This window comes from Natator depressus, chromosome 24, assembly GCF_965152275.1.
Source record: "Natator depressus isolate rNatDep1 chromosome 24, rNatDep2.hap1, whole genome shotgun sequence".
NCBI classification, from domain to species: Eukaryota; Metazoa; Chordata; order Testudines; family Cheloniidae; genus Natator; species Natator depressus.
The window spans coordinates 10,631,368-10,656,554 of NC_134257.1; the positions used below are offsets into that span (position 1 = coordinate 10,631,368).

The window sequence follows — 25,187 nt, forward strand, 5'->3', positions numbered from 1 at the left end:
CTCTCCTTTTTGCAGCCTGCCCTGACCTTGGCATTTTCAGTGAGGGCTACCCTAGGCACCCCGGGTCACATCTTCCTTGGTATGTTTTTATAGTCTAGTAACGGTGTATACAATCAGAGGAATTTAACTACTTATTTTGGGAGTTTAAACCTTCTTTTCTCTTCTTGGAGTGTCTGGACTCTGATTGCCTCAGGGGAATCTTCAGGGAATTTAGTTGCCACAATCAAAGAAGCTTCTACTGAGCACCTGTGAAGTGCAGTTTTCCCAAAGGCTTATACTCTGGCCGACTTTGGGCTGATTTTCACCAGGCTGGCAAAAGGCACATCCCTGACCCAAAGACCATCCCAGCTCCACGCCGTGGCGGGCTAGAGCAGTTCAGCTAAAATGTTGTTAGAATGGCATCACGTGGGGAAAACAATGTTCTTGGTCTCACAAACCTCTGAACCATTTGGCTGAAAATAGTAATGATAAAAAAAAAAAAATCTGCCATGAGGCAGACAGCTGGCATGGAAAACTCCAGCCCAAAGGGTTGAAGTCTGGCAAAGTTAGATGGAGCTGAGAACAGGGTCTTGTCGTGGGCAGTTTGAGGCAATAATAATTGGGTGCGCAACCAGCCCCACCTATAGCAAGGGGAGGGAGCATAGCCTAGTGGATGGAGCATTGGACTGGGAGACTTTCGGTCTATTCCTGGCTCTGTCAGTGGATTGCTGGATGACCTTGAGAAAGTACGTCTGTGACAGATGCAGAACTACAAAGACAGGGACTATTCAAAGACTTTTGTATCAACTTTATCCGTGTGATCGGTACATGTAGGGGCTGGCTAGTGATTGTATTCCTGGCTCCATGGATGAAATAAAAGTTTTTTCCCAAGGAAACAAAGACATCAGGTGGGTAATTAATACAAATCTCCAACACAGAAACAATGCCAGTAACAAGGCTTGTGAAGTTTAGCCCACCTGGGGAATATCATTGACTGGTCTGACCTGGTTCAAGAGGCATAAGAAAAAAAAAGTAACTATACTGTATAAAAGATCAGCCTGATCAAAGGAGGGTCCAAGAACTGACTTGAATTGGTGACCAGACAGGACCTGTGGCAGGATCTGAAGTACTTAAAAACCTGACATGGTCACCCTGGGGGCAGTGGTGACCACCAGCTGAACTAGACCTCGGATATGTTGTTTACTGGGTTCAGAGATGTTTGCTCAGAAATGCTTTTGTTGTGAATAAACGGGACTTTGCTTTCTGAAAGCTGGCTGGTCACTGCCTAACCCAGCCATGGCCCGGCAGAGAACAGGGCCGCAGATGCTGAACTGACCTCACCTCTGCTGAGCTGATTGTTGTGAATTGCAGCCTCAGGCCCCGCTCTGAAGGCAGGGGATGGCAGAATCCAGCCCCGAGAAGAGTGACAGCTCAGAACCTCTCAGCCCTCTCTGTGTCTCAAGGGGAGTAAATCACGCTGAGACCCCAGCCCACTTCACATTCTTTATTTGCATCACAGATGTCTACAGCTGAGGCCATAATTCTCCTCCCAGGGAGCAGCTTCGGCTGGAGCCAAGTAGCGTCCTTCACTGGGTCACGCCAGCCTTTCCGGACTCAGCGGTAGAACAGCAGCACTGTGGATTCAATCATCTCCTTGGATACACTCCAGTGCTGATGGGTTCCGTAGCCGTTCCAGTCAAAGGCAGGGAAATCGCCGCACTGAATCGGGTTCCCTTCTGGGAAGAACCCTCCTCCACCTATGCAGTGCTGGGGAAAGAACAGGAGTTGCCAGGCAGGAGCAGAGCAGGGGCCCATCCAGCTGCTCTCCTGTCTCCAGGCCAGTGCCAGCTGCTTCAGAGGAAGGTACAAGGAACCCTGCTATAGCCAGTTGGCAAATAATCTGCCCACAGAGAAAGTTACCTCCTGACTCCCTGCAGTCAGAGGTCAGCTAATGGCTTGAAGCATGAGGGTTTAAATCCCTTCCTAACTCTTGGGACCAGAGCCTCCATTGCCCTGACTCTTGTGGAGTCATTTACCCTTTTGCAAAGTGGGTTCAAAGTGCTCCCAGATGCCAGCGTTTGCCACTCCCTTTGTACTGGTGTGAACATTTGCACAAGGGGCAAGGCCAGTTTAGGCCATTGGGTTTTGTTGTTGTTATTTATTATTTGCATTGCAGTACTACTTCGGAGTCCCAGTCCTGGGTAGGCTCTCTGGTGCTAGGTGCTGTACAAACACAGAACAAAAACATGGCCCATTCCCCAAGTTGCTCACAATTTATCCCTTACCATTGGAGTTTGGGGGAGACCTGCACTGGGAAGGTTGGCAAGGGCCAGAAAGCCTGATGAAAGAATCCCTGCGGGAGGTTCTCTGGCATGTGCTATGCAGAAGGTCAGACTAGGAGATCCATCCTACTGACCCTTGTGGCCTTGTATCTGTGGATCTGTGAAGGCACCAGAGAAGGGGCTGCTGGGGAAGGGGCTGCACTGGTGTGTATCACACCCTAGAACAGAAATCAAGTCTTGAGCTGGGGAGGCAGCATGGCCGAGTAGATACAGCACAAGACTCGGACCCCCCTTAAATAACCTTGTGACCATCTGCAACTCCCTTTTTGGGTCTGGACCCCCAATTTGAGCAATGCTGGTCTCCCCCGTGAAATCTGCATAGTACAGGGTAAAAGCCCACACAAGATCAGCTTTCACGGGGGAGATCAGATTTCACGGTCCATGATGCATTTTTCATGAGCATGAATTTGGTAGGGCCCCAGCTACACCTCCGAGCCCCATGGACCTCTGTGGGTCTGTTGGATCATATTAAAGAAGTTCTATATTAAAATCATAAATGAGTTTGATTCCCCATAGTTTAAATTCCAGGGTATTACTAATTAAGAGGTCTCTTGGTTTTTGGTACTGTTTCTCTCCCTCTATGTGTGAAACTTGCAAGCTGCTAATTGTGTTAGTACATTCTAAGACAGAGTCTGTTCTCAAAGCAATTCTTCGTAACAACAACCACTCACACAGAGAGAGTCTCAAAGCAATACTCTGTAACAACAGAAACAGCAGCCAGAGACTCCCCACCCTTTTGTTGTATTCATCTCGCTTTGTTAACAATTGTGATTAAAATAGAGATAGATGATATATGTGGATGGATGCTTGGTGTGGATAATAACTGAATGATCAGGGAGGTGCCAGCCTAAGAATGCAGTGTCCATCGGCTGAAGAAGGCGTCAAGTGGAAATAACCAGAGGACCCCCGGAGGGCAGACTGGAATCCACCCAACAGCCTCAAGAATGGGAGAACCAAAGAACAAGAAAACATCTGGCAGCACTGAGCCGTCAGGAATGTGACATCTGCTGATTGATTCAGCAACAGCATGATGAAGCAATTCCCATAGACTGGCATAGGAAGAAATGCCTATAAAAATGGACTCTAGAAAGTGAGAACTTTGGGCTCTGATTCTGCAAACCAACTTCCAGGAGCATCAGATGTGCATCTGACAAGGCCCTGCTCCCTCCTCATGTTCAGGCCACCTGGCCAGTGGCTTGGCATGAGCAACTCTAAGGCTGGTAACTATGATAACAACCTTACAGAACCTGTGTGTGTGTGTGTGTGTGTCTGTGTGTATGTATGAATGAATGTGTGAATAAATATGAGATTGAATGGAATGTTATAGCTATAACTAATTGCTTACTATGATTCTTTCTGTATTCACAATAAATGTGGTATTTTGCCTTTTCCCCTTTAATAAGATCCTGCTGGTTTTTAATTTATTGGTATAACAGGTCAGGAGCAGACAGTGAGTGGGTTTGATTCACTCTTGGCTCCCCATGGCAGATGCTTTGGCTCCTGCTGGCAGAAATTACACCTGGGAAGACTTCCCAGTGGTGCAAAGTGCCCACAGCAGCTTCTGACATCAGCGCTCCTGTGAGCTGTTCCCTCCCAGCAAGTCTCCCCAGAGGAGAGATTTATCATCCACCCCCTTGGCCTGTCCTGGGGGATGATTGCCTCCACGGGTACAGCTGTCCCTGCTGGCACAGGGGGCACAAACTGGACCTACCCTGCGCCAGTGCCGAGCTAAAAGCAGTTCTTGTGCAGCCAGCCAGCTCTGGCAGTGACACTAGGCAGCCCCAAGGCTGATCAGCTGGGCCTTTGCTCCCCAGCTAACCCCCACGCTGGCCAGATACTCACATGCTCGGTGTTACAGCCAGTGACTTTCACCCCAGCACACAGAGCCATGGCCGCCTTCTCAGTGTTAAACACGCGGAACTGGATGTAGCCGGGGTTGAATTCAGCTGGTGACAGAAAAGGGCAGGTCAGGACCATTGTTTGCTATGGAGAGGCAGAGAGAAGGAACAGTGCGCCAATCTCAGTCAGTCCCCTTCTGTAAATCCCTGTGTGTGAACTGGGAATGCCTGGGGACTAAGGATCAGGAACTCCAGACCCAGAGATGATCAGGAATTACCAATCTCAGCTGGGCTGGTCACAGCTCTGTCACTTGCAGGGATATCTTTACCTTCCTAAGAGTTGTTTTGTGTGCAGTTACCATGTAGCATGTTAAAGTGGGGAACACACACCGTGCTCTCTCCTGGGGATTTTCCATTTGCTCTCTCTTGTTTCATTGTTTTCCCCTTCTCTAAATCGGTGATACTCAGACTGCAGCTCGCCAGTGGCCGGTGGCTCTTTAACGCATCTCCTGTGGCTCTTGGCAGCACCTGATATTAAAAAGCTGTGTGATTTAATTACTAACCCGTCTGAGTCATTAACCAGTCAGGAGGCTTTTACTGTGTTATTAACCAGTTAAGTTATCAATTGGCACTACATTATTAACTTCTTTGCTGTGAGAATAATATATAAATATTTTGCCTGTCATACTGTTGAAATATGAATAGTAGTATAATAAAGAAAACAATGAATTCACACCCCTGTGGCTCTTTTGGGTAATGTTGATCGCTAATTTGACTCCTGAATCTGTGAGGTCTGAGTATCACTTCTCTAAAACGAAGATCATCCAGACTGGAACAACAGGCCCAGGGCTTAAATTCAGGGGAGCTGTCCAGGGCAGAGCCCTGGTAATTATTTTCAACCCCCCTGGAGCTTTTATAGCATGTTGTGGGCGGGGAGATGTGGCGGGGGAGGCTCCAGGAAATACTCCTGGGGGAATTCTGTGGCACTGTGCAATGCAGAATTTTGCAGAAATTAATGTTTTTTGAGCAAAAATTCCTTTCCCCCACAGAAATGGGCTGCAGTGCTGCTGGCCACCAGTAGGGGCTGCTGGATCCAGCCTAGCCCAGCTCGCACATAGAAGACACTGCCGGGGCACGGGGAGAGACCTAGAGGGTTCCCAGCAGCTAAGGGAAGGAGGCAGCGAGCAGGAAACTCTGTGCAAGCCCTGCCTGGGACCCAGCATTAGCTTGTGTCTCCCTTTGGATCCCTGGGCTCCGAGGAGGAGAGGGGCGGGTGCCTGGGCTTGGGGGGCCCTGCAGCTGGGCTCTGAGGGGTAGGGGGTTCGGGTATACTGGCTGGGGGGGCCTGTGGCTATGCTCTGGGAGGAAGGGGGTTTGACTGTCTGTCCCCCCGGTTGGGCTTTGGGGGACAGGAGGTAGAGAAGCAGGATCTGGGTTGTCATAGGGGTTTCTTTGAGTCTCTACTCCTGGGGGAAATGTTCGTGTTTCTGTATTGTTACAGACATACTTGCTGACAGGTTTTTTGAAATAAATTGCCAAAATAATTGAAACAGGTGTGATAAGTAAAATTTGCAGAATTTTAAAATATTGTGTGTGGAATTTTTAATTTTTTGCACAGAATTCCTCCAGGAGTGAGAATTTAAGCCCAGGGCAGGGCTGTGCGGCGGGAGAGGCAGAACCCGCACGCTCACTGCCAGACTTACTTTGGCCGTTTGGAGAGTAATAGTTGGCAGTTTTCTGGGCATCGCCATAGTCGTAGATGACGGGCACGGCGGGGCCATTGTTGGTCTTGCAGACACCAGCACCGTATTTCACTGGGTATTTCTGGAAGACACAAACGCAGTGACAGTGTTTCCCCCAGGAATTGAAATTAGGGGTGTGCATTTCAAATGTACGGGGGGAGGGGAGTCAGGGCCGATGAGGGGTGAGACCATGAGGGTGAAGGTGGGCTGTATGGCACCATAGTAAAAACTGTTTCATGACCATTTTATTAGATTTTAAAATCGTCATACAAATTAAAGTTGGCTATGAGAAGCCTTCTGTGAAGCACGACATCTACATCCTTCTTGGTTTCTTGTTATAATTTTGCACAACTCTGTTAATGAACTTCTTGAATGCAATGCATTCATCTTTGGTGGCTTCTCGTGTGTCTGGTACTTCCATTCCTTCAGCTGATATGCTCATTACTTCATTCACGTGATCAGGCAGAAGGCGAGTTCTTTCAAAACACAAAATTCTATTCAATGATGAAAAAGAACGCTCAGCTGTAGCTGTTGTGACTGGGAATGGCAAGAGATGAATTCCTACTTCTTTCAGCCCAGGAAACATAACATAAAGATCGGGTCAAGCCACTAGTGATGATAAAAAAGAAGTTGAAGTCAAATCTTCATTCATTTCTTGTATGATATTCTACTCTGTGTTCAAATTCTCTATTCTGTCCTGAGCACATGGCAGCCCCGTTGCTGGTCGTGCCTCACTCCACTCAACTGTCCGTGTTTTATAGGACAGGGATCTGTAAAAGCTCCAAAGAGGTTGAGTAGAATCTAGAAGTCGCTGTTGTAGATTTTTAAGAATCAAGTCTGTGTACTTTTTCAGTTGTCTTAACAAACACTTCTTGTCCTCTTCACTTAAGGATTCAATATAAATGCCTTCATTAGTCAACTTCTGAACTGAAGTCTTTGCTTCTTCCAGTAGTTTTTCAATGGATAGCTCTCGGATTGATCCAAAGGTAGCTTCTATTGCTGGACAAAGATCTACTACTGTTGTAGCAGATGCCTGGATGGCATTGTTTAATGACCCAAGAGGTTTCAACAGTAGACTTACAAGAGAGAGAATGGCAATAGTCTTCTCTGAACGTAGAAGCAAAAGTAATCCACCAACCTCACTATTTAGATCCATCCCATAGAATATCAGGGTTGGAAGGGACTTCAGGAGGTCCATCTAGTTCAACCCCCTGCACAAAGCAGGATCAATCCCCAATTTTTTTCCCAGATCCCTAAATGGCCCCCTCAAGGACTGAATTCACAACTCTGGGTTTAGCAGGCCACTGCTCAAACCACTGAGCTATCGCTTCCCCAATCTTGGTAGATACTTTCCAAAGCCAGTAACAATGGCTGGAATAATTTTAAGACAACAGCCAAGGATCGCTCATGAGAAAGCCAGAGGGTTTTCCCAGGTTGGACTAATTTGAACTTCAGTCCCAGTGTATCTTCTATATTTTCCAAGATATTCAGTCTTTTTGGACTCTTGCTGAAAAAAGAATATAATAAAGACATTAAATGTATAGTTTTTTTTTTAAATGTCTTTTAAAGGGTCTGCAGCTCGTACTAGCGCTACTTGGAATAGATGGCCTCTGCAGCGTGGACAGGAGAGACTAGGGTTACACCTTTCTCTGAGCAAAGCTTGTGCTCCACCATGTCTTCCAGAGAAGTTTGCAGCTCCATCAAATGTACAAGTAGCCATCTGTTTGGGGTCCAATTGACAAGCATTTAACTCTTCTAAGATGTGGGTTGTCCCAGATGTACCCAATCTGTCTTCTATAACTTGAACATCTAGAAATGCATCTACTGGCCTATGACTGACATCAAGATAACGTACACAATGATTTAATACTTTATGACCATTTGCACTGGTGCATTCATCAGCCATGTATGCAAATTTTTTGAATGCGGTGAGAGAGTTCTTCACTTTTTCAGCTGTTGAGTCTTTCACTGTTGTACAACATGCATCTAGCCAGTCAGCTGAGTTTCTTGCAGAAAGATAGTGAGCATTTGCTGGTCTTGTTCAGAACCAGTGTTCAACTTCAGGATGAACAAGTGACAATGCACTTAACATTGGCCTCCAGTTTGCAGTGTGTGGTATTTCTTGCCTAAATAGAAAGTATGATGCCACGGCCATGTTTGTTCGCATGAACTGTGTTGTGTCTCCAACATTCTTAACAGCCTCATTAACACTCACCGGTGTTGTCCTTGATCAGTTGAGACTCAGAATTCAGAGGTGCTTTCACATGAGTTCACCTCCCAGGTTGGGGGCAAGAAGGCACCTTGCTCGTTCCTCCAGCTGCTCACTGTTCACTCTGGCCATGGCTACTGTTGTTCGTTGTGCCACCGTTCGCTCCATCGCTCTCTTGCCAATGGCCCTGCACTGTCACCTTCTGCTGCCACCTGCCACTGTGACCTCTGCGAGTTGGTCTCTTGAGGTTCCACCCAGCTCTCAGTGAATTCAGCTGAGCTCTCAGTGGGGGAACCTCTCTGCTAGAGCAGACTGGGCCATCTCTTCCACAGAAACACTGTCCCACAGCAGGTCTAAGCACTTAGACCTGATTCTCAGTGATTTCAGCTGTAGTGATCACTTAACAGAACAAAAGACTCTCTATGGAGCCTAATCAGCTCTGTCTTTAAATAGTGGAGAGGGGAAGATCAAACAGTACTTGTGACTCAGGCAGACCAACAAGCAAAACACCTGTCCCCACCCTCTCTCTTGATGCCCTCAATGGGCAGAGGCTAAGTACAGTTCTACTGCCCTTTACTCAGACAATAAGAATAACAACATTTCTTTACCCCCCTCATTCAAGTGATTTGTAACCCAACCCCAGCCAAAATCTATCACTTGGGCAACACAGCTCTATTTGCTGGATACCTGGGTAGGTTAAGTGTGAATGTAAATACAATCTGGTCCGGAAGCCTTTCTGCCCAGCTCATCACTAACTGTCAGGGAGAGCTCATTTAGACTTTGTTTACAAATCATAATCTGAAATTATTAGGTTGGCCAACATCACCGAAATGAATGCACTGACATGGTCATAAAAACAACAGCTGTATAAGGAAGCTAGTCTATGTTCATACATTTCAAATCTATTATACTTTTTCAGATACACGTATTTTATCATACACTGTATATGCTTTTAAAATGTGTATTAATGTTTCAATTTCAATTCACATTTCCAAACAATCACTAAATTGGCAACACTGCATGTAACTAGTTCACAAAACTGGGGGTGTGGGGGGGGTGTTGGGGAAATTCAGGAGGGGTAAACACCCCCATAGCGGGGGTGTAGGGAAATCCCTGCACCGTGAGCATCCAGTGTTAGTTTCCATCCCTGTGTCAGGGCAGCTCCAGCACAGACAAGGCAGCCTTGACTGACACATGCTCGCTGGGTGATTTGTTCTGTCACGTCTGCTGCTGCTCACACGGACCAGCCCTGGGGCACAGCAGTGATCCCAGCAGTGGGCAGGGAAATCTGGCATGTCAAGGTGCCATTTGGGGTGGATTTATCGCAGCCTGTTTGGGGCAGGGACTGTTGTTCTGTTCTGGGTCCGTGCAGCACCGAGCACAGTGGGGCCCTGGTCTCTGGCGAGTCTACTAGGGGCTGGCACAATGTGGGCCAATAATAATAGGATAATAGGTGAGAATCACCATTTGTCAAGCCCCATTGCCCACCACCCTGGCACTGAGGAAATACCCCTGCTAGGACGCCTGAATCCCAAAGGGCTCAAGGTTGGGTCGAGGGCTTGGTCTAGCACCAGAGCACCTGTGTTCACTGGCCCCGCATCTCCAGGGTGTGAGGTGAGGTCAGTCTCCGTGGACCGTTCAGCCTCTGCTGTGTCTGTCAGCTTGTCAGTGCCAAGGGGGTGGCGGGTTTGAGACGTGAACACCAGCAGTTGTCTGAGACCAGCCAGCTCATCTCACACCAAGGTCACAGTCAGATTCCAAAGGCCTGTGTCGAGGGGAAGGCTCCTTGTCCCATTATCAGCCCCTAGTCCCCCAGCATGGAGCGCTTATAGAGTGTTGAGGGTTTCCCCACCCCAGCTCCTCCATCTACACTGGGGCCAGCAGAGCCACCCAGCCCCTCCTGCACACGCCCCCCCAAAGCCCCCAGCCCAGTACCATCACCTCGTAGAGTTTGAAGAGGTTTCCCCCCTCTGAGGACAGGAAGCCAGTCTCAGTGTGGTACCTCAGGATGGACCTGTTCTTCCATTCTTTCAGGGGCGTCTTGTTGGTTACATGCCACACGGACAGGTCCTGGGATTGCAGATCGTAATAACCAGGGTTCTGAAAAGTGAGGACCCAGTTGAAACCTCTCAACCCTGGTACTTACCCAGACCCCCCATGACCGGGGCATATCACCAGCTGTGGTATATTTATTGTGACACCCGCCCTGTGAGGCAAAGAAGCACCTTCCCCCATTGTACAGGGGAGAACTGAGGCACAGAGACTAGGTGACTTGCCCTAGGTCACACAGGGGGCCTGTGGCAGGGCAGGGAATGGAGCCCAGGGCTACCAAGCCTTATGCTAGTGCCTTGACCACTGGGCCATCCCTCCATATAACCCCCATGCCTGTGTCCCCCACCTCCCCATGTGCATTCAACCACTAACACACCCTCTCTCCCCAGCAGGGAGCTATTGGCCATGGAGAAGGGGATCCCACCTTATAGTCATCACTGGTGGAGCCCACCGCGGAGCCGAAGGTGTTGTAATTGGCCCAGTTGCCCTCTCCCTCTGGGTAGTTGATGTTGCTTCCCTGCTGGCTGGACCAGCGATCGCCCGTGGTGCACTTGCCATAGGCGTTGTTCTCGTGCACGCTGGCCACCAGGGTCCAGCTGCCCCCCTTGGTGGTCATGTCGCAGAAGGTCTGGTAGGTCTCACCGTTCTCAGTGCGCAGGGTGTAAATCCCATCTGCAAGGAGCGGGGTGGGAAGGGGGACCACCGAGCTGGTCAGCCAGGGCCGGGGAAAGGCCCCCTCGGAGCCAGCCATTAAATGGGAAACATGCCCAGGTGAGGAGCTTCTAGTGCGCTGCAGCAGGACGCAAACCCGGAGTCACTGGAGCAGGACGTGCCCCTGCACCCAGGAGCAGAGCGGCCCGACTCCCAGGGACACTAAAGCCCCCTTGGCAGCGGGAAGTGAATGCAAATTAAAGGGACTCCAAAAGGACAGAGTGATGGGGCCTGAGCCTTTCCACACACGAGCTGTAGCACTTTAATGATATCGGTGTAGTTACAATGCTACAACTCCTTAGTGTGGACACAATTTATACTGGCTTAAAGGGGGTTTATACTGGGCTAGGGGAAGGGAAATAGACTATCCATGTCTAAGGCATCTTTCTCCCAGTATAACTGTGTTCACACTGGGCCAGGATTGGTATCAATATATCAGGAAAAACCATCCCCCGGCCTGACACAGTGACACCGGGACAGATGCCATGCACAGACCAGGCCTAAGTGTAACCGAGAATCAGGCCCGGGGGAAATTTGTACTAAGGAAAGGCCCCAGACCTCATTCAGAGCCCCCTGCCCCTCCTGCTGTCCGTGTCCCCACGCTATGTCCCTCCTTTGGGCCTGAGCCTGCCGTGACCCGATCTGGGGGCTGCACAATGGGTGGAACTGAGCCAGGCAAAGAATCTGCCTCCCACTGGCTACCCTCGGACTGTCAAAGGGGCTGAGCACCCACCCTGGCCTGGACGTCACCTGGCGCTGGAGGGACTCAGCCCCAAAAGCAGCCTCTGGCCTCCCTGTCGGAGTCCTGCACGCCCTTCCTCCAGCTGAGACTCACACCACGGTCCATGGGGGTGGGGAGGGGAGATTTTCAGAGGCACACGCTGGGCAATGGGAGTTGGGTGCCTCTGTGCCACTTGTGCCTCTGAAATTCTCTGCCAGGGGAGACCAGCTGGACCCTGATAAGGCAGCAGGAGCCCCGACAAGCTTTTCTCTGCCAGCAGCTGCTGTGCATGGCGGGGGCCTAAGCAGCAGGGCGCTGGCAGAGAGCTGAGGTCTCGTGTCACTCGTTTGCATTGTAAAAATCACCAGCGGGGCGAAGACAGCCTGGCACCCGCCCCAGCAGGAACAGGAACACTGGCCGGATCCATTTCAAAGGCTTATTGGGCTATAAAGTGAAGTTTCCTTCACCTGAGGAGACAAGGAAAAGCAGAACCTGGGACTTGTGGGGATCCTGACTAAGAAGTAGCCAACCACTGCTGGGAAAGGAAGTTTGGTCGGGAAACACCTGGAACAAACCTTGTGAAGTTACGTCTTTGCCGTTAGAAAGTGTAGTTTTACTTTTGCTTGTTGGGAGCCCTTTCTGTCTGGAGCCCGTCTACGGGAATTCATTTAAAACCTCTCTCGCTTTACTCCAGTCAACTGGTTTGACTGTTTATCTAACCCGACCCCGTGCTTTGACTGAACTGAGGTGCTTGTTAGCTCCAGTCAAGATAGTTCCTGTCCTGTGCAGTGCTAGGGGCTGTGCACTGCGGAGAGACGTCTCCACAGAGCTCAGGGGCCGGAGTTTACTGAGTTACCGGCTAGGCTCTGTGGAGGTTTAGGCTGGGAGAGCCCTGAGGAGTTTGCTGGCAAGGCAGACAGGCTGGAGCAGGAGGGAGCTGTCAGCTGCAACTGGGGCTGGCAGGGCTAGCGGAGTGTCTCACAGCCAGCCCTGGTAATGCGGTTCCCCACTGTGCCCACAGGCAGACAGGTGCTCCTGCTCCCAGCACAGAGCGGCGCGGGTGCATCTGAACTGACTGGACCCAGCTGTGGCCTTTACACTGGGTCTGGAGCAGGCACCCAACAGAGGCAAAGCAGCTTCTGCAGGTCTGGGGATGTCGCCTCCGCACTCACCTCCAGCCTCGTCCCAGGTGGCTTTAATTTCCTTGCAGCTGCGGGGCAGGCTCTGGTAGCTCTGGCCACTCTGGGAGCAGGACGTGTCTTTCCAGTTGTCCAGCAGGTCACGGATGGCGAGTTTCAGTTCAGCAGCACCCACGCTCTTGGCTGCACAGGGGGTGACTTGGGGTTAGTTAGGAGTTTTCTCTGTTACAATGTATGGGGCCAGAACGGCTTCAGAGTGAAACGTTTTATACTTAGATTGTCAGCCATTAGGGGCTGTTCCGGGTTTGTACAGCGCCTGGCACCACAGGGGCCTGGTCCAGGACTGGGGCACCTAGGCATAACCGTAACACAGAGTAATAAAAGTAATACCTTTTATGTGCCCTCCTCTGCCAACCTGGGCTCCAGGATATGGACAGAAGAAATTCACTGGAGCAGGTTCCTTGTGAGCTACGGGTGGACGGAGGCTTCCTGCCAGTTAGGGTCGTTATTGCCTCAATTGTGTATCAGCAAAGGCTTCCCTGTAGCAACCCCGCCCAGCTCTTCCCCTGCACGTATCACCCGAGAGGCGGGGTCAGAGTTTGGGAGAATTATTTCCCAGAAGAGGAAAACTAAACAGTCACTTACAGCAAGGGGCCACCCTGGTCACTGAGATGAGGAGCAGCAGGAGAGCGAGTTGCTTCATTGTTGACTTTGCAGCGGGGGAAACAGTAAATCATCTGGTTAATAGCCAGGCTGGTGCTAGTTAGTGTCACAGAACAGAGGGCGGGGGTGGCTCCTCCCCAAATCTCCTGCTCCCAGGGCTGTGGGCAATGTTGGCTCTCTGCATAACCTGCCCATGGCACTAACACCCTGCAGCCCCTGAGTTCAGTGGGGTTTTGCCAGAGTGGGGATGGCCTTGCAGTGACATCCTTGGAGCAGTTTTCATCTTCAGAACCCACTGAGGTCTCAGCGATGGCTCAGTGATGGGCTTGTGGGGTGGGAAGCTCAGGGGAGCCGTGCTGGGAGGGGAGCACCAGGGGAGTGCTTCACGGGGCGCCGGGAGGAATCCAAGTCTCATCATGTGCACAGAGCAAGCCCTGACCCTGCACTCCCTCTGCTAACTGAGCCTCGCATCGCCCCTGTAGGGTGGACAGGTCTCATTATATCATTTTGCAGATGGGAAAACTGAGGCAGATAGAGCCTGACCTGAAGCCTATTGAAGTCAATGGAATGCCTCACACTGGCTCCAGTCAGCACTGGGATCAGGTCCAGAGAAGGGAAGCGAGGGGATCAGTACCCAAGTCCCATCTCAGACCTTTTTCTAGGAGTCTCTCCCTTTGCTTTGCAGCAGAACCGGCACCAGCACATTTCACTCATGCTGTGGAAGCTGAATGCACACAGCCCGGCCACACCGTCATGAGCCCAGCCGAAGGGCCCTGCAGCACAGCTAACCAGTTAAGGCTCAGATCAGGAGAGCTGGGTTCAATTCCCCTTTCTGTCACTCACTCCTCAGGCAGGTGATGGGCTCTCTCTGGGCTCAGCTCCCCAGCTGTAAAATGGGTGAGAACTGTCCCTTCTTCACTGGGCGCTCTGAGGATAAGTCCACTGAGGCTCATGTGTGCTGGGGAGCCAGACGGAGCCATGCTGATGCTGTGTAATAATAATGCCCAGCGCTGTTCATGAGTGGATCTCAGAACACTTTACAGAGCAGCTCAGTAGCATTATCCTCATTTTACAGATGTAGAGAAACCAACAACGTCTTGGGCTTTTTAAAGCTACTATTTGTCGTGTAGATATATCACAACTACTGCTACGTGACATCACTGAGGAACATATTAAGGGGAAGGCTCAGGACTCACCTGGTCCCTCGTTCCAGTGTCGCTGAGGCGTCTAACTGCAGATTTCAGCATCAGAAGCTTCTGACCAGAGAGACAGAGCTATTCCTCTGATGCACCAATCGCAAATCTAATATTTATACAGAGTAGAGCCACTCAATAAAAGCAAACACAACTTACAAATACCAGAACTCTCCAGCCACGTAGGCAGAAGCTGGGCAGAGGGTTTCCAGTAAAAACACTAAACAGGGTCAGATCTAGTTCATGTTTTAGGTACCTTAATGTATTGCCCTTCAAAACAGCCTCTTCCAGTCCAGCCAGGAAACTCCGGGTTGATGCACTAGTATGTGACAGGCCTGACATTACCGCATTATTACTGATTATTTGCATACTGTGGCTGAGTGTTGATTCAGGTGGTGGAGTTGAATGCTCCTGATGAAGCCAAGAAGGAAGCTGGAGCTCTGTAGATCCTCCACAGCTATAATAACAAGGCAGGTGAAAGCAGTAACTTTGCTATTTAGGTTTCATTTAAACAGTGTCTCTGCCCTTTGTCATAGCTCTGGAACAGTCCCTGTAAGGACTCCTTCAGTGCACCAGACCCACTTTAGGGACACACTCTCACTAGGGGAAGCCACTTGGCTTCACCGCCACCTTAGGCCGAACCTCGGAGCATCCCTCTGTCACACCGTGAGCTCCGTTCCGCGAGTCCACCTGAGTTGAACACCTGAGAGAGACTTGAACACCCAAAGGGAGCACTGCACCCCCACCTTCAGCATGTGCAGTGACTCTCAGCCAGCATGGTGAAAGCAGCAGGGTTTATTAGCTGTCTGGAACATAGCATGGCAAGTCCTTGGTTAACCAGAGAACAGAGAGTTACAGCCTGTTCCATCTGGGTCAGCCCAAAGCACAGAGCCCTCGGACCCCACTTCAGTCCCAGTGCAGGAGCATCTCTTGCTTCTAGCAGCCCACCCTTAACATCCCCATTGGGCCCCTCTTCTATACTTTGTTTTTGTTTCTGGCAGTAGTGCAAGTAGGGTGGTACTCTCCAGTACTCAGTACTGGCAAGAGATTTTTAGGGGGTACGGGGTACCGGAAAGACTTGGGGCTCCAGGGGTGGGGCTGCACTCTGCTCCTTAAAGGAGCAGAATGAGGCTAGAGAGGGCATTCATTCTTTATACGGCTTTAACAGCACAATGCATATGCTAACAAACTTAAACAATGGCTTACCTTTAGCTGACCTTAATATTCTATGGAATTTGAAGAAAGTTTAACAGCCCCACCTGTTTTCTGTGTTAATCAGTATGAACCTGAAAAAATGACATGCTTCTAAGAGAAAAGAATCAGTCCACACTTACTGAAAAAAAAATCCTTCCAGTTGGTGTTCAGACAAGTGCTACAAGACGCATACATAACCTCATGAGCAGGGGGCAGAGAGGAGACCCTCCCACATTATGACCAGCAAATAATTATAATAATAATAATTAATAAAATCTCAAAGAGGCAGAGGGTCACAGATTTGCAAACTTAAAAGCCTGTGTTATGCTTTAAACCACCTCAGCACATGCCAGGTTTATGAACATTAAAAAGTTAACTGCAAAGGAACATGGCAGTCCATTAACCTGACCAAAAGTGCAGTCACACCTGAACAGCTAAAAATTAACCTCGCCTTTTTAAGCCAAATGGAGTCATGCCACTGGCTCCATCTCTGTTGTAACATAACAGACAACAGAACTCCAGTGGGGCTGGTGCTGGCACATAGGCTCTCAGATACGTGGTGTGATTTTTCAGAATCTCTTTTGGGAATAGTCATGTAGGTGAAATAGCTGGTACTTATGATTATGTTATTTCTATGCATGTATATTCATCTTGGTATCTGAAGTTATGAATATTAGCGATGTTTACTATGTGTTTGCTCTTGTGGTAACACCCACAAGGTATTTAGCCAGCACATGCAGGGACAAGTCAAGTTGAATGGCCCATTAAGGAACACTTAGCTCACGATGGACCCTGGAAAACGCTTGTCTACACTTAATGGACTTTTTGTGAATGTTCTAACAAGAATAGGGGTGGGGGTGATGGACATGTAACTTGCCCATGTGACTCCAAACACCATCTTCCACAGTGAGAACAGATTTCCCTTTACTTGGCACTTGGCAGAAACTATAAGGCCCTGGCCTGGAAACGTATCCATTTTGCCTCTTTCCTGCTCTGGCTTCTTTCCTGCTCCAGCCTCTGGACTATGAACATATACCAGTGGGGGCATTCTAACCAAGGGACTGAGGACTTTAAGGTAGTCTGGAGCCTTCATATCTCCTTGATCCTTTGCAGAAGGATTTATGAGTTGGACATGGTACAGAGACTGTTCTAGCCTGATTGATTGCTGATTTCTCCCTTGCAATGGACAAAGATCAGATATCTGCTGACTTTCTCACATGAGTCAGCAGCCTTTGATACCTGCGGTATAAGCAACATAGCCCTTGCTTGAGTGGTTTTGTTCTTTCCTCTCCAACTGTCAAAGCCTATTCCCATTGAACTCAATAGCAAAACTCCTTTTGATCTCAATGGGAACAGGATTTGGCCCCAAGAGATCAGAGAATGTGATTTTGATCAATTGCTTATCTGTCCAGAGACAGTTCTCATGCATGTTCTGCCAGGCTGATTTTGATTGCCCCTCCTGTATGTCATGCTGAGAAAAATGATAAAACAATGTGGGCTGTCGTACTATCACGCTGCACATGGCACACACAGTTCTATGCCTCTTTTCCATCAAACCCAGATGGCGTAGCATCTTTGCTTTCCTAGTGCCTGGCGGAGAGCAAGACTTAGATAAAGGCAAGCTGGCAGAAGCTTAGTTTGGACATAAGGGAGGCACTGATAGTGTGTTAAGGGAAAGTGGGGTGACTGTCCTTCCTATCCTTCTTTCATTTAAGAAGTTTTCAATTTGGGTTGCTGCTGGGTCCTCAATGACTCCTGGAAGTACAGGGAGGACCAGGGGCCCAAAGCATCATTTTACAACTGCATCTGTTTAAGAGATACAGTTGTAAAATTTTCGACAGGTAAGGGGGGTGTCAGAGGGGATGGGGAGAGCATGGGGGCAGGGCGGGGAGGAGTCACATGGAGGGTCACATGGGGAGGTCAAATGCCCTCCCTTGTGTCCCTCCCATGAGTGCAATACCAGCAAGAAATGATTTCTACTTGCACCACTGGTTCCTGGGCAAACATTGTCACCTGACCTCACCTCCTTAGCCCTTTGTTCTCCAGCTGGTCACACCTGGCTGGCTTCTTGTGGAGGGTGGGCCATCTATGGTTTTTAATTACTAGGTTCCAAATGTCTGGGCAATTGGAGTGGCCATTGTCTTCTCAGACTCTCAATGGGCTTGGGGCCCCAGGCTCCAAACAGCTAGACATCAGTCACGCCGGTATCACTGGGTCTCTGCAAAGAGCAAACAACCTTTTCCCACTACCTAGTTAGCCATGCACCACATAGGGGAAACTGAGGCACACATAATATTAATACAAAATATTATGGACCATTCCCACGCCATCACATACTTGATATTCAGAAATGACTCCGGCCACTAAGAACAATCAGAAGAATTTATTTAATTTGTCATTTTTCATCTTTCAGTTAGAATGGTTCACTTTTGTACAGCGCGTGTTATCCCCAGATCAGAAGTGCTGTGCTTTCCAAAAGTAATCAGCATCATTATCCCAATTTACAGAGAAAAACTGAGGCACAAAGACTGGAAGGGACTGGCCCATGGTCACCCAGCAGGTCAGTGGTAGAGTTGGGATTGGAACCTAGATCCCCTAGCTTCCACTCCCCACAGGATCACACAGCCTCCTTTTTGCCGTACAAGACCCTTTCTGCTCCAGTCCCCTCTGTCCACTCACCAGCATCCCTTAGTCCCATGTGTCTCAATGTGTGGGTTGTGTCAGTGCCCCATTGTGACAGAAAATGCCAGTGTTCACACCCTACAGACTATTGTAAGAGTGTCAGTACAAGGTATGCCTTGTGAAGTATCATTTAAAACCTGATAACTTGCTGATCAGTAATATCATGGCAAAATGCACGTGGCAGCATTATATGTAAAGTTATGGACATAATCTGAAATCATAAGTGAAGTGTGTTTCCCAGATTAGTCCAGGGAGCGGCTAAACAATTCCTCAGAGACAAAGGGCAAACTGACGCCTCAGCCATCTGTCAACAAGGCTGACTGACATACCTGCTAAGTGGCCATTCTTTGGCGAGGAAGTGGGCAGGGACAAAAATCTACAGCGTAGCGAAGAAACAGTATGAAAGTTTCTTTCTCCACCAGCCTGCCTATCGCCTTGCTCCCAGCTGGAAATGCTTCTCAAAGGGGGGGCAGGACAATAAAAAGAAGGGGCAAGCACCCCAAGACACCCCTCTTCTCTCTCCCTGTCTGTCTCTGGCATCATATCTAAGAAGACAAAGGAGAACAGCCGTTGGACTCCAGAGGAGAGCTCCTGACCTGAGAGTTTGGTCAGTAATCTGCTGGAGCATGTGGCAAGAAACTTTGCTTGAATCTAATACAGTTTGGTAAATTAAACACTAGTAAGTGTTTTATCTTTATTTTTCTTGTAATCATTTCTGACTTTTGTGCCTCACTGCTTGTACTCACTTAAAATCTGTCTCTGGTTTTCTTCTAATGGCGCTCCTCACAGCTTTAAACTATGTATGTACAATGGAGTTCCTCCCAGTTTACACCAGAGTTCCTCCTGGTTTACAATGGAGTGTTTACGACAGAGTTATGCCCATTTTACAATTAGGTGTTTACTTATAGTGGCGATACCCCAGTTTATGACAACATATTTACAATGGATTCACGGTTTGCACCAGTGTCAGTGAGAGGAGAACCAGATCTGATATTTGAGGTTTAAAAAGCAAAGTAACAACTGCAACAGAATCTTTAGAAATTCATTGCTGTATTTTCTATCCAGCTAGGGAATGAAATTCTGACATTTGGTAGGAAGCTCAGGGGATTTCCTGGGGATGTCGGGGTCCTGTCTCCACTTCCCTCCATAGAAGGTGTCTTGATCTTTCTCTCTCCTCCTCTCTGGCTCATTGCTCAGCATCCATCTCGAAGGCTTTGATCAGCACCCTCTGGACACTGGCAGTCACCTCATCCATGAAACTCCTCAGCATCTTGTAAGTGGTGGCAAAAGACAGTGCTCCAGATGCCATGGAGCCCAGCACAGGGACAGAGCACAGCACCTCCTTGGATAGCTTTGGCACCTTGCCACCTGCCTGAATCAGCAGCTGCACCACCAGGCTGCTGGAGATCTCCTTGGCCAGTGGTGCCTTGATAACAGCCTTCATCTGTCCCACCGGCTGCCCCACTTCTGCCGCCAGCTTCTCCAGAGAGTCGTCGTCCAGGCCGAAGCTCTTGCAGTAACCTTGCAGGGTCCTGGCGAGGACGTCCACATCGCAGGAGATCAGGAGCCCTGGGATGGGCGCAGCGTGGACACCGCAGGCCACAGTGGAGACCAGCCACATCTGCTTCAGCATGGCAGCCTTCTTCTTCTCCAGGATGTGCAGGGAGATGTTGGGCAGGGCCATCAGGAAGGCATGCCGCTTGTGGTGGCTCAACTCCCTCTCCAGCGTCTCCCCCAGGAGGTGGAAGTCGTACTTGCTGAGATCAAAGGCTGAGAGGAGGAAGACCTGGGGCGAGCGGATGCCTTGGGCCTGCAGACCCTCCAGGCAGTTCTGCCGGATCTCCTGCAGCACCCCCACCTCACTGTAGCTGGATGGCCGGCGCCTGAGGGAGGAATCCAGGTCCACATCCACCTTGGAGCGGACAAAGTAGAAGCTCTTGTCCATGGCCTGGATGTGGCGGGCCAGAGCAGCGTGGCTGGCGGTGAAGCGCTGCGAGGCGATGATGAAGAAGATGTCGTAGCGTGAGAAGCCAACCTGTTCCAGGTAGGCGTCGGGATGGAAATCGGGTGTGCCGATCCCTGGCAGGTCCCAGATGGTCAAGTTGGGGTACCGGGGATGCTGGTATGGAGTCGGCTCCCTGGTGGTCTCCACCACACCGGTGCAGGCGGCACCTGCATCCTCATCACCCAGGCCCCGCAGGGCGTTGATGAAGGACGACTTTCCGGAGCCGGTCTCACCCGTGATGCCCACGTCCAGCTGGATGCTCTCCAGCGACTCCAGCATCTCCTGCAGCCTGGAGGCCACTCCGGCGAGGTTCCCTTCCTCAAAGGCAGCTTTAAGGGCCTCCAGCTCCTCCCTTGACAGCTTGATGATGCCCTCACTGCTCTGTGAGGCCATGTCAGCTCCGGCAAGCTGCTGCAGCCCCTGCCTCACAGAGGGAAAGGCCAGTTCTTGTGTGAGTTCCTGGGAATGCTGAACCGCTGAAACCCTCATCTAGGTCTTTGGCTCTGGGCAGCTCCTCCCAGAGACCCAGCCCCATCCCAGCCTCCATCTTCTCTGGCCCAGCCAATGGCACCCCTCTGATCTCCCAGAAATCCAGCTCCCCCTCAGCTGAGATTCCCACCCAGGCCTCCATCTCCTCTGGCTTGGGCTATCACAGCTCCTCCCTCTTCCTCGCTTCCAGACCTCCGCTCAGCGGGGATCCCCCCTCCCAGCCTCCATGTCCTCTGGCTTCTAAGAGCGTCAGATGCCAGCATGGGCTGGCTTGGGGGAAGGGCGTGGGCTTGAAGCAAGGGCAGAAGTGAAGCCATTTCTGCTGCACCAAAGGGTCATGTGAAGTAATGAGCAAGGAGGAACTTTTCACCAAGGCCAGTGCCACAGAATGGGGCAGAGCCATCAAGGAGGAAGTTGGTGACTCCCAGTGGGGCTGAGAGAAGATGGAAACTGAGGCTCGGACTGTGCGAGGATCCCTTACTCTGACAGTTACATTATCAAAGGTGAAAGTCCCACCCTGATCTAACCACTAGACCTCACTCCCCTCCCAGAGCTGTACATCGAACCCAGGTGTCCTCACTCCCAGCCACTCAGTTCCCTCACCCACCTGCCCTCCCAAGGGAGCTCTGGGTGCAGAAATGGTTCTGGCGAGGGTTGTTTAATACACCAGCAGGGAACAGGCTTCTTCCCGCACCTTAGGGCAAGTTACTCCCATTCACACTGGGCCGGCCTCTGTCCCCAGCTCTGCCTGAGGGTCCCCCAACGTCTTATCCCCAGGGGTTTCTGCCACAGAATAGGATCACATCTTATAGCCACATGCTGATTGGCTGACTGTGCCTTCTTATGTGATGTCAGGGCTGTGGTGCCACCACACTCATCACTGATTTGCATAAAGGGTAACCCTTCGCCCATTCGACATAAAATGGGTATCCCTCCGCCCAATATGTGCATAAGACAGGGCAGAGCAGGGAAGGTACAAACAAAACAGTTAGTGACTCTCCTCCTTCAAACCATAACGCTGGACTTAAATCGTCCATTTCACCTGAGCATCTGCAAGCTCTTAATGAGCCTTAATTAACTAACCAGGGAGTTAGAAGTGAAATTAAAAGTGACCTGCAAAACAGGGTTTGTGCCCCACGGGGCTTGTTTCCTGCAAAGGGGACCCACTCCAAGGCTCCTTTCCCCTGCCACAGCATTTGCAAAGAGGCCTTGGTGTAACGGGAAATCAGGCCCTGGATGGTGAAAAGATGCCTGGCAGCGCCCAGGAGCCACAGCCGTGGAACAGGACCCCATGGAGCTAGGCGCTGTACGTTAGTTATTAGGTGTATTACGGTAGCACCCAGGAGCCCTGGCCATTGACCAAGCCTCCTCCTGCTGGCATAGGGTGTGTCTACACTGAAGCACTTCAGCAGTGCAGCTGTGTGACTGTAGCATTTGAAGTGTACATATGGGTGGCGGGTATAATAGGTTAGGGGAGTTTTTGCTTTATTATGCCACATGCAGGTTCCGGGGTGGCTGAGGAGGCAGTATCTGCTATTCAGTTTCCTGGGTTCATCAGTCATCTCCCTGGACTCCAGAGAGATTACTGCTGAGCCCCAGAAGCTGAGTAACACATACCAACTCCTCAGCTGCCCCAGAACCTGTATGAGGCATCTCAAAGCTTCTTCAGACAAGAGTGAGAGGCTTTTCCTGCAGCGGCTTGAGCTCTGGGGAGGGGAGGTGTGGCACGGCTGTGGCTGGCCCAGGGCAGCTCCAGGCAGGTGGGCGGGGGTCCTCGGGGCACCTCTGGGCAGTGTGGGGGAGGCTCAGGGCTCCGGCTGCGGGGGAGGGGCCCGGGCGGAAGGGGCAGAGCCGGGGGCTAGCCTCCCCTAAGGGGGGCTCCACTGGCCACCCATGAGTGTACACAAGCCCTTAGTTGGCACAGACATTGTGTGTTCAGGCTGGCGATCTACTTACCTCCCTAATCCTGTTTTACAGGCCTCCCCCACGTTAATTGCTCACGTCAAGTCTGGCCTACAGTCCAATGCCTTTTCTTTTCTTTTCTTTTCTTTTCTTTATTAGCGTTTCTTTCATTGGCACCAGAGCCCTGCCTTTCAGTGCTTTCTTTTTAACATTCATCACCCAGCAAGACATACCCGAAAGCACAATCGTCTCAATCCTTTGAACCACCAAATGAACCCCTCCTAGCGTGGGCCTCTATAAAGGTACGTATAGCTATTCCCATATGGGAAGGGGAATCAAATAGACCACTAGAGGGCACCTTTACATTAGTATATACTAGGCGTGTCCCTGTATAACTTTTCTGGTGAGCGGGCCGCTTCTACCCCAAGAGTTATACAGTAGAACCTCAGAGTGACCAACACTGGAGTTAAGAACTGACCGGTCAGCCACACACCGTATTTGGAACGGGAAGTATGCACTCAGGCAGCAGCCGGGACAGCAAGTACAGTCCAGTCCTGTGTTAAAAGTAAACTACTTAAAAAAAAGGGAAAGCAGCATTTTTCTTCCGCACGGCAAAGTTGCGAAGCAGTCACGGTTCAGCTGTAAACTTTTGAAAGAATAAGGACAATGGTTTGTTCCGAGTTACGAACCACCTCCATTCGCAAGGTGTTCATAACTCGGAGGTTCTACTGTGCCAGGACAAGAACTGTGGACAGACCTGGCCTCAGGCCAGAGGTAATTAAACCACCTATGAGACCTTATGCTGAGCAGTGCACACACGCGCATCCTGGGCGTTAACCCCTCCCTCCCCCCAGGAGCACTCAGCACTGGGCTCAGCCTCTGGCAGGACAGGGACCTGCGCAATGCAAGGGGAGTCCCAGTGACTCGCGGAGAGGGAGGTTAGATTAGAGAGGGGAGCATATAAGAGGAGAAGGGGGAGGGGGCCGACTTCCCATTTCCCCTCACTCTGCTCACACTTCATGTACCAGTGGGGAATAGGATGAATCTGGCTGGGGACCTGCAGGATGCTCTGTCCAGGGTTAATAAGGTTCCCTCTAAAAGGCGATCACTCAGAGGGGTATGGGTGTTGGGGGTGGGGGGTGCATCCTTTTGAAACTTGTCCCTAACAGCAATATCCTGCATTTATACGCCACCTTGCATCCTAAAAGGTATGAAAGGACTTTGCAGATTGCACGCATAAACTCTGGGGTAGGACACAGCAGCTTTTAATAGCACAAAGCAACACTGCACAATGGCTTAGGACAGAAAGGCATGATGGATCCTGTATCCAATTTAAACTATTTCAGGAAGCTGATTGCAAATTGCCCAAGGTGGAATACGGCCAGGACACTGACTTCATATCCCCTCCTCTTGAGAAAAATCCTATTAGCTCTTTAATGGGAATTGCAAGTGATCCAGACCTTGATTTCATCCGTTAGGTTCATGACACCAAACCCTGACACCATGCTGGGCTTTTCTCCAGTGTTGACTCAGAGAAAGGAGCCTGAGTCACTCCTTCCGTTTCCCGTACCAGCTGGGTTTTCCCTCGGGGGGGTCTCACCACCACATTAACTTTGTTCTGCTGGTGAAATCTGATGAGACTGCAGCCCAAGGCTGTACTGCTGTGAGCACAAATAGGGGCAGGACCTCTTTAAGGGACTGATTTGGCTCATCTTGAAGTCAGTGCCAAAGTTCCCATGGACTTTAATGGCAACAGGATTGGACCCTTAGTCCTTGACCAGCTAAATGGTCCCTGAGCATGGGCGCTCAGTCCTGGCTCAACATGCTAAGCAAGTTCTCTGGAGTCTGGCTTATAGAGGTGCTGCCTGTGGGAGCTGCTACTCTGACTCAGCAGCTCTGCAAGGCTGGAGAAAGGCAGTGGGGAGAAGACGAATGGACCTAGGATGCCAAGCCTTTCCCAGGGTGGCTGAGTCTTTCGTGATTACCACTGGTCTGCATTTGGTTTGACAGCTCCGAGCCAAACATCCTGTTCCTGTAACGTTATCAGAAATGAAGGGGAAATAAAAGTAATGCAGGGCCTGAAATAGGCTGCAGTGAAAAAGCCGGAAGAGAGCTTTGAGCAGGCAAAGTGACCACGATTTCCTGTCTCATTCTGGCCCTGGCGTGTTGGTCAATTTTGTTGCTCTGCAGCTGAGTATAGACACATGAAGCAGGCCAGGAAATTCCTCCTGACTGCCAATTAAAAGCAACTCTTCAGTGCCCTCAGGAAGGATATTTTGGATGGGTGATTTTCCTCGGGGTGAATCACCCCTCCCTCTTTAAAATG

At 50.2% G+C, this 25,187-nt stretch overlaps 2 protein-coding genes across 4 annotated transcripts; both read right to left on the reverse strand.

Moving 5' to 3' along the window:
* Nucleotides 1-1,474: 1,474 nt before the first annotated feature.
* Nucleotides 1,475-14,697, reverse strand: LOC141976961 (intelectin-like protein). Of its 3 annotated transcripts, XM_074938135.1 has the most exons (9): nt 14,593-14,697; nt 13,379-13,442; nt 12,767-12,916; nt 10,587-10,834; nt 10,052-10,210; nt 5,863-5,983; nt 4,550-4,687; nt 4,164-4,267; nt 1,475-1,746 (listed from the first exon to the last, which is right to left on the reverse strand). In XM_074938135.1, exons 1-9 carry the CDS (start codon nt 14,641-14,643, stop codon nt 1,594-1,596), a joined length of 1,188 nt encoding a protein of 395 aa, XP_074794236.1. In that variant the 5' UTR covers nt 14,644-14,697; the 3' UTR covers nt 1,475-1,593. The 3 variants fall into 3 exon arrangements, with proteins under 3 accessions (XP_074794236.1, XP_074794237.1, XP_074794238.1); XM_074938136.1 differs by lacking the exon at nt 4,550-4,687; XM_074938137.1 differs by lacking the exons at nt 13,379-13,442; nt 14,593-14,697 and adding an exon at nt 13,124-13,277.
* Nucleotides 14,698-19,651: 4,954 nt separating this feature from the next.
* Nucleotides 19,652-20,959, reverse strand: LOC141976960 (interferon-inducible GTPase 5-like). Its single transcript, XM_074938134.1, has one exon. It carries the CDS (start codon nt 20,957-20,959, stop codon nt 19,652-19,654), a length of 1,308 nt encoding a protein of 435 aa, XP_074794235.1.
* Between the last annotated feature and the right edge of the window lie 4,228 nt (nt 20,960-25,187).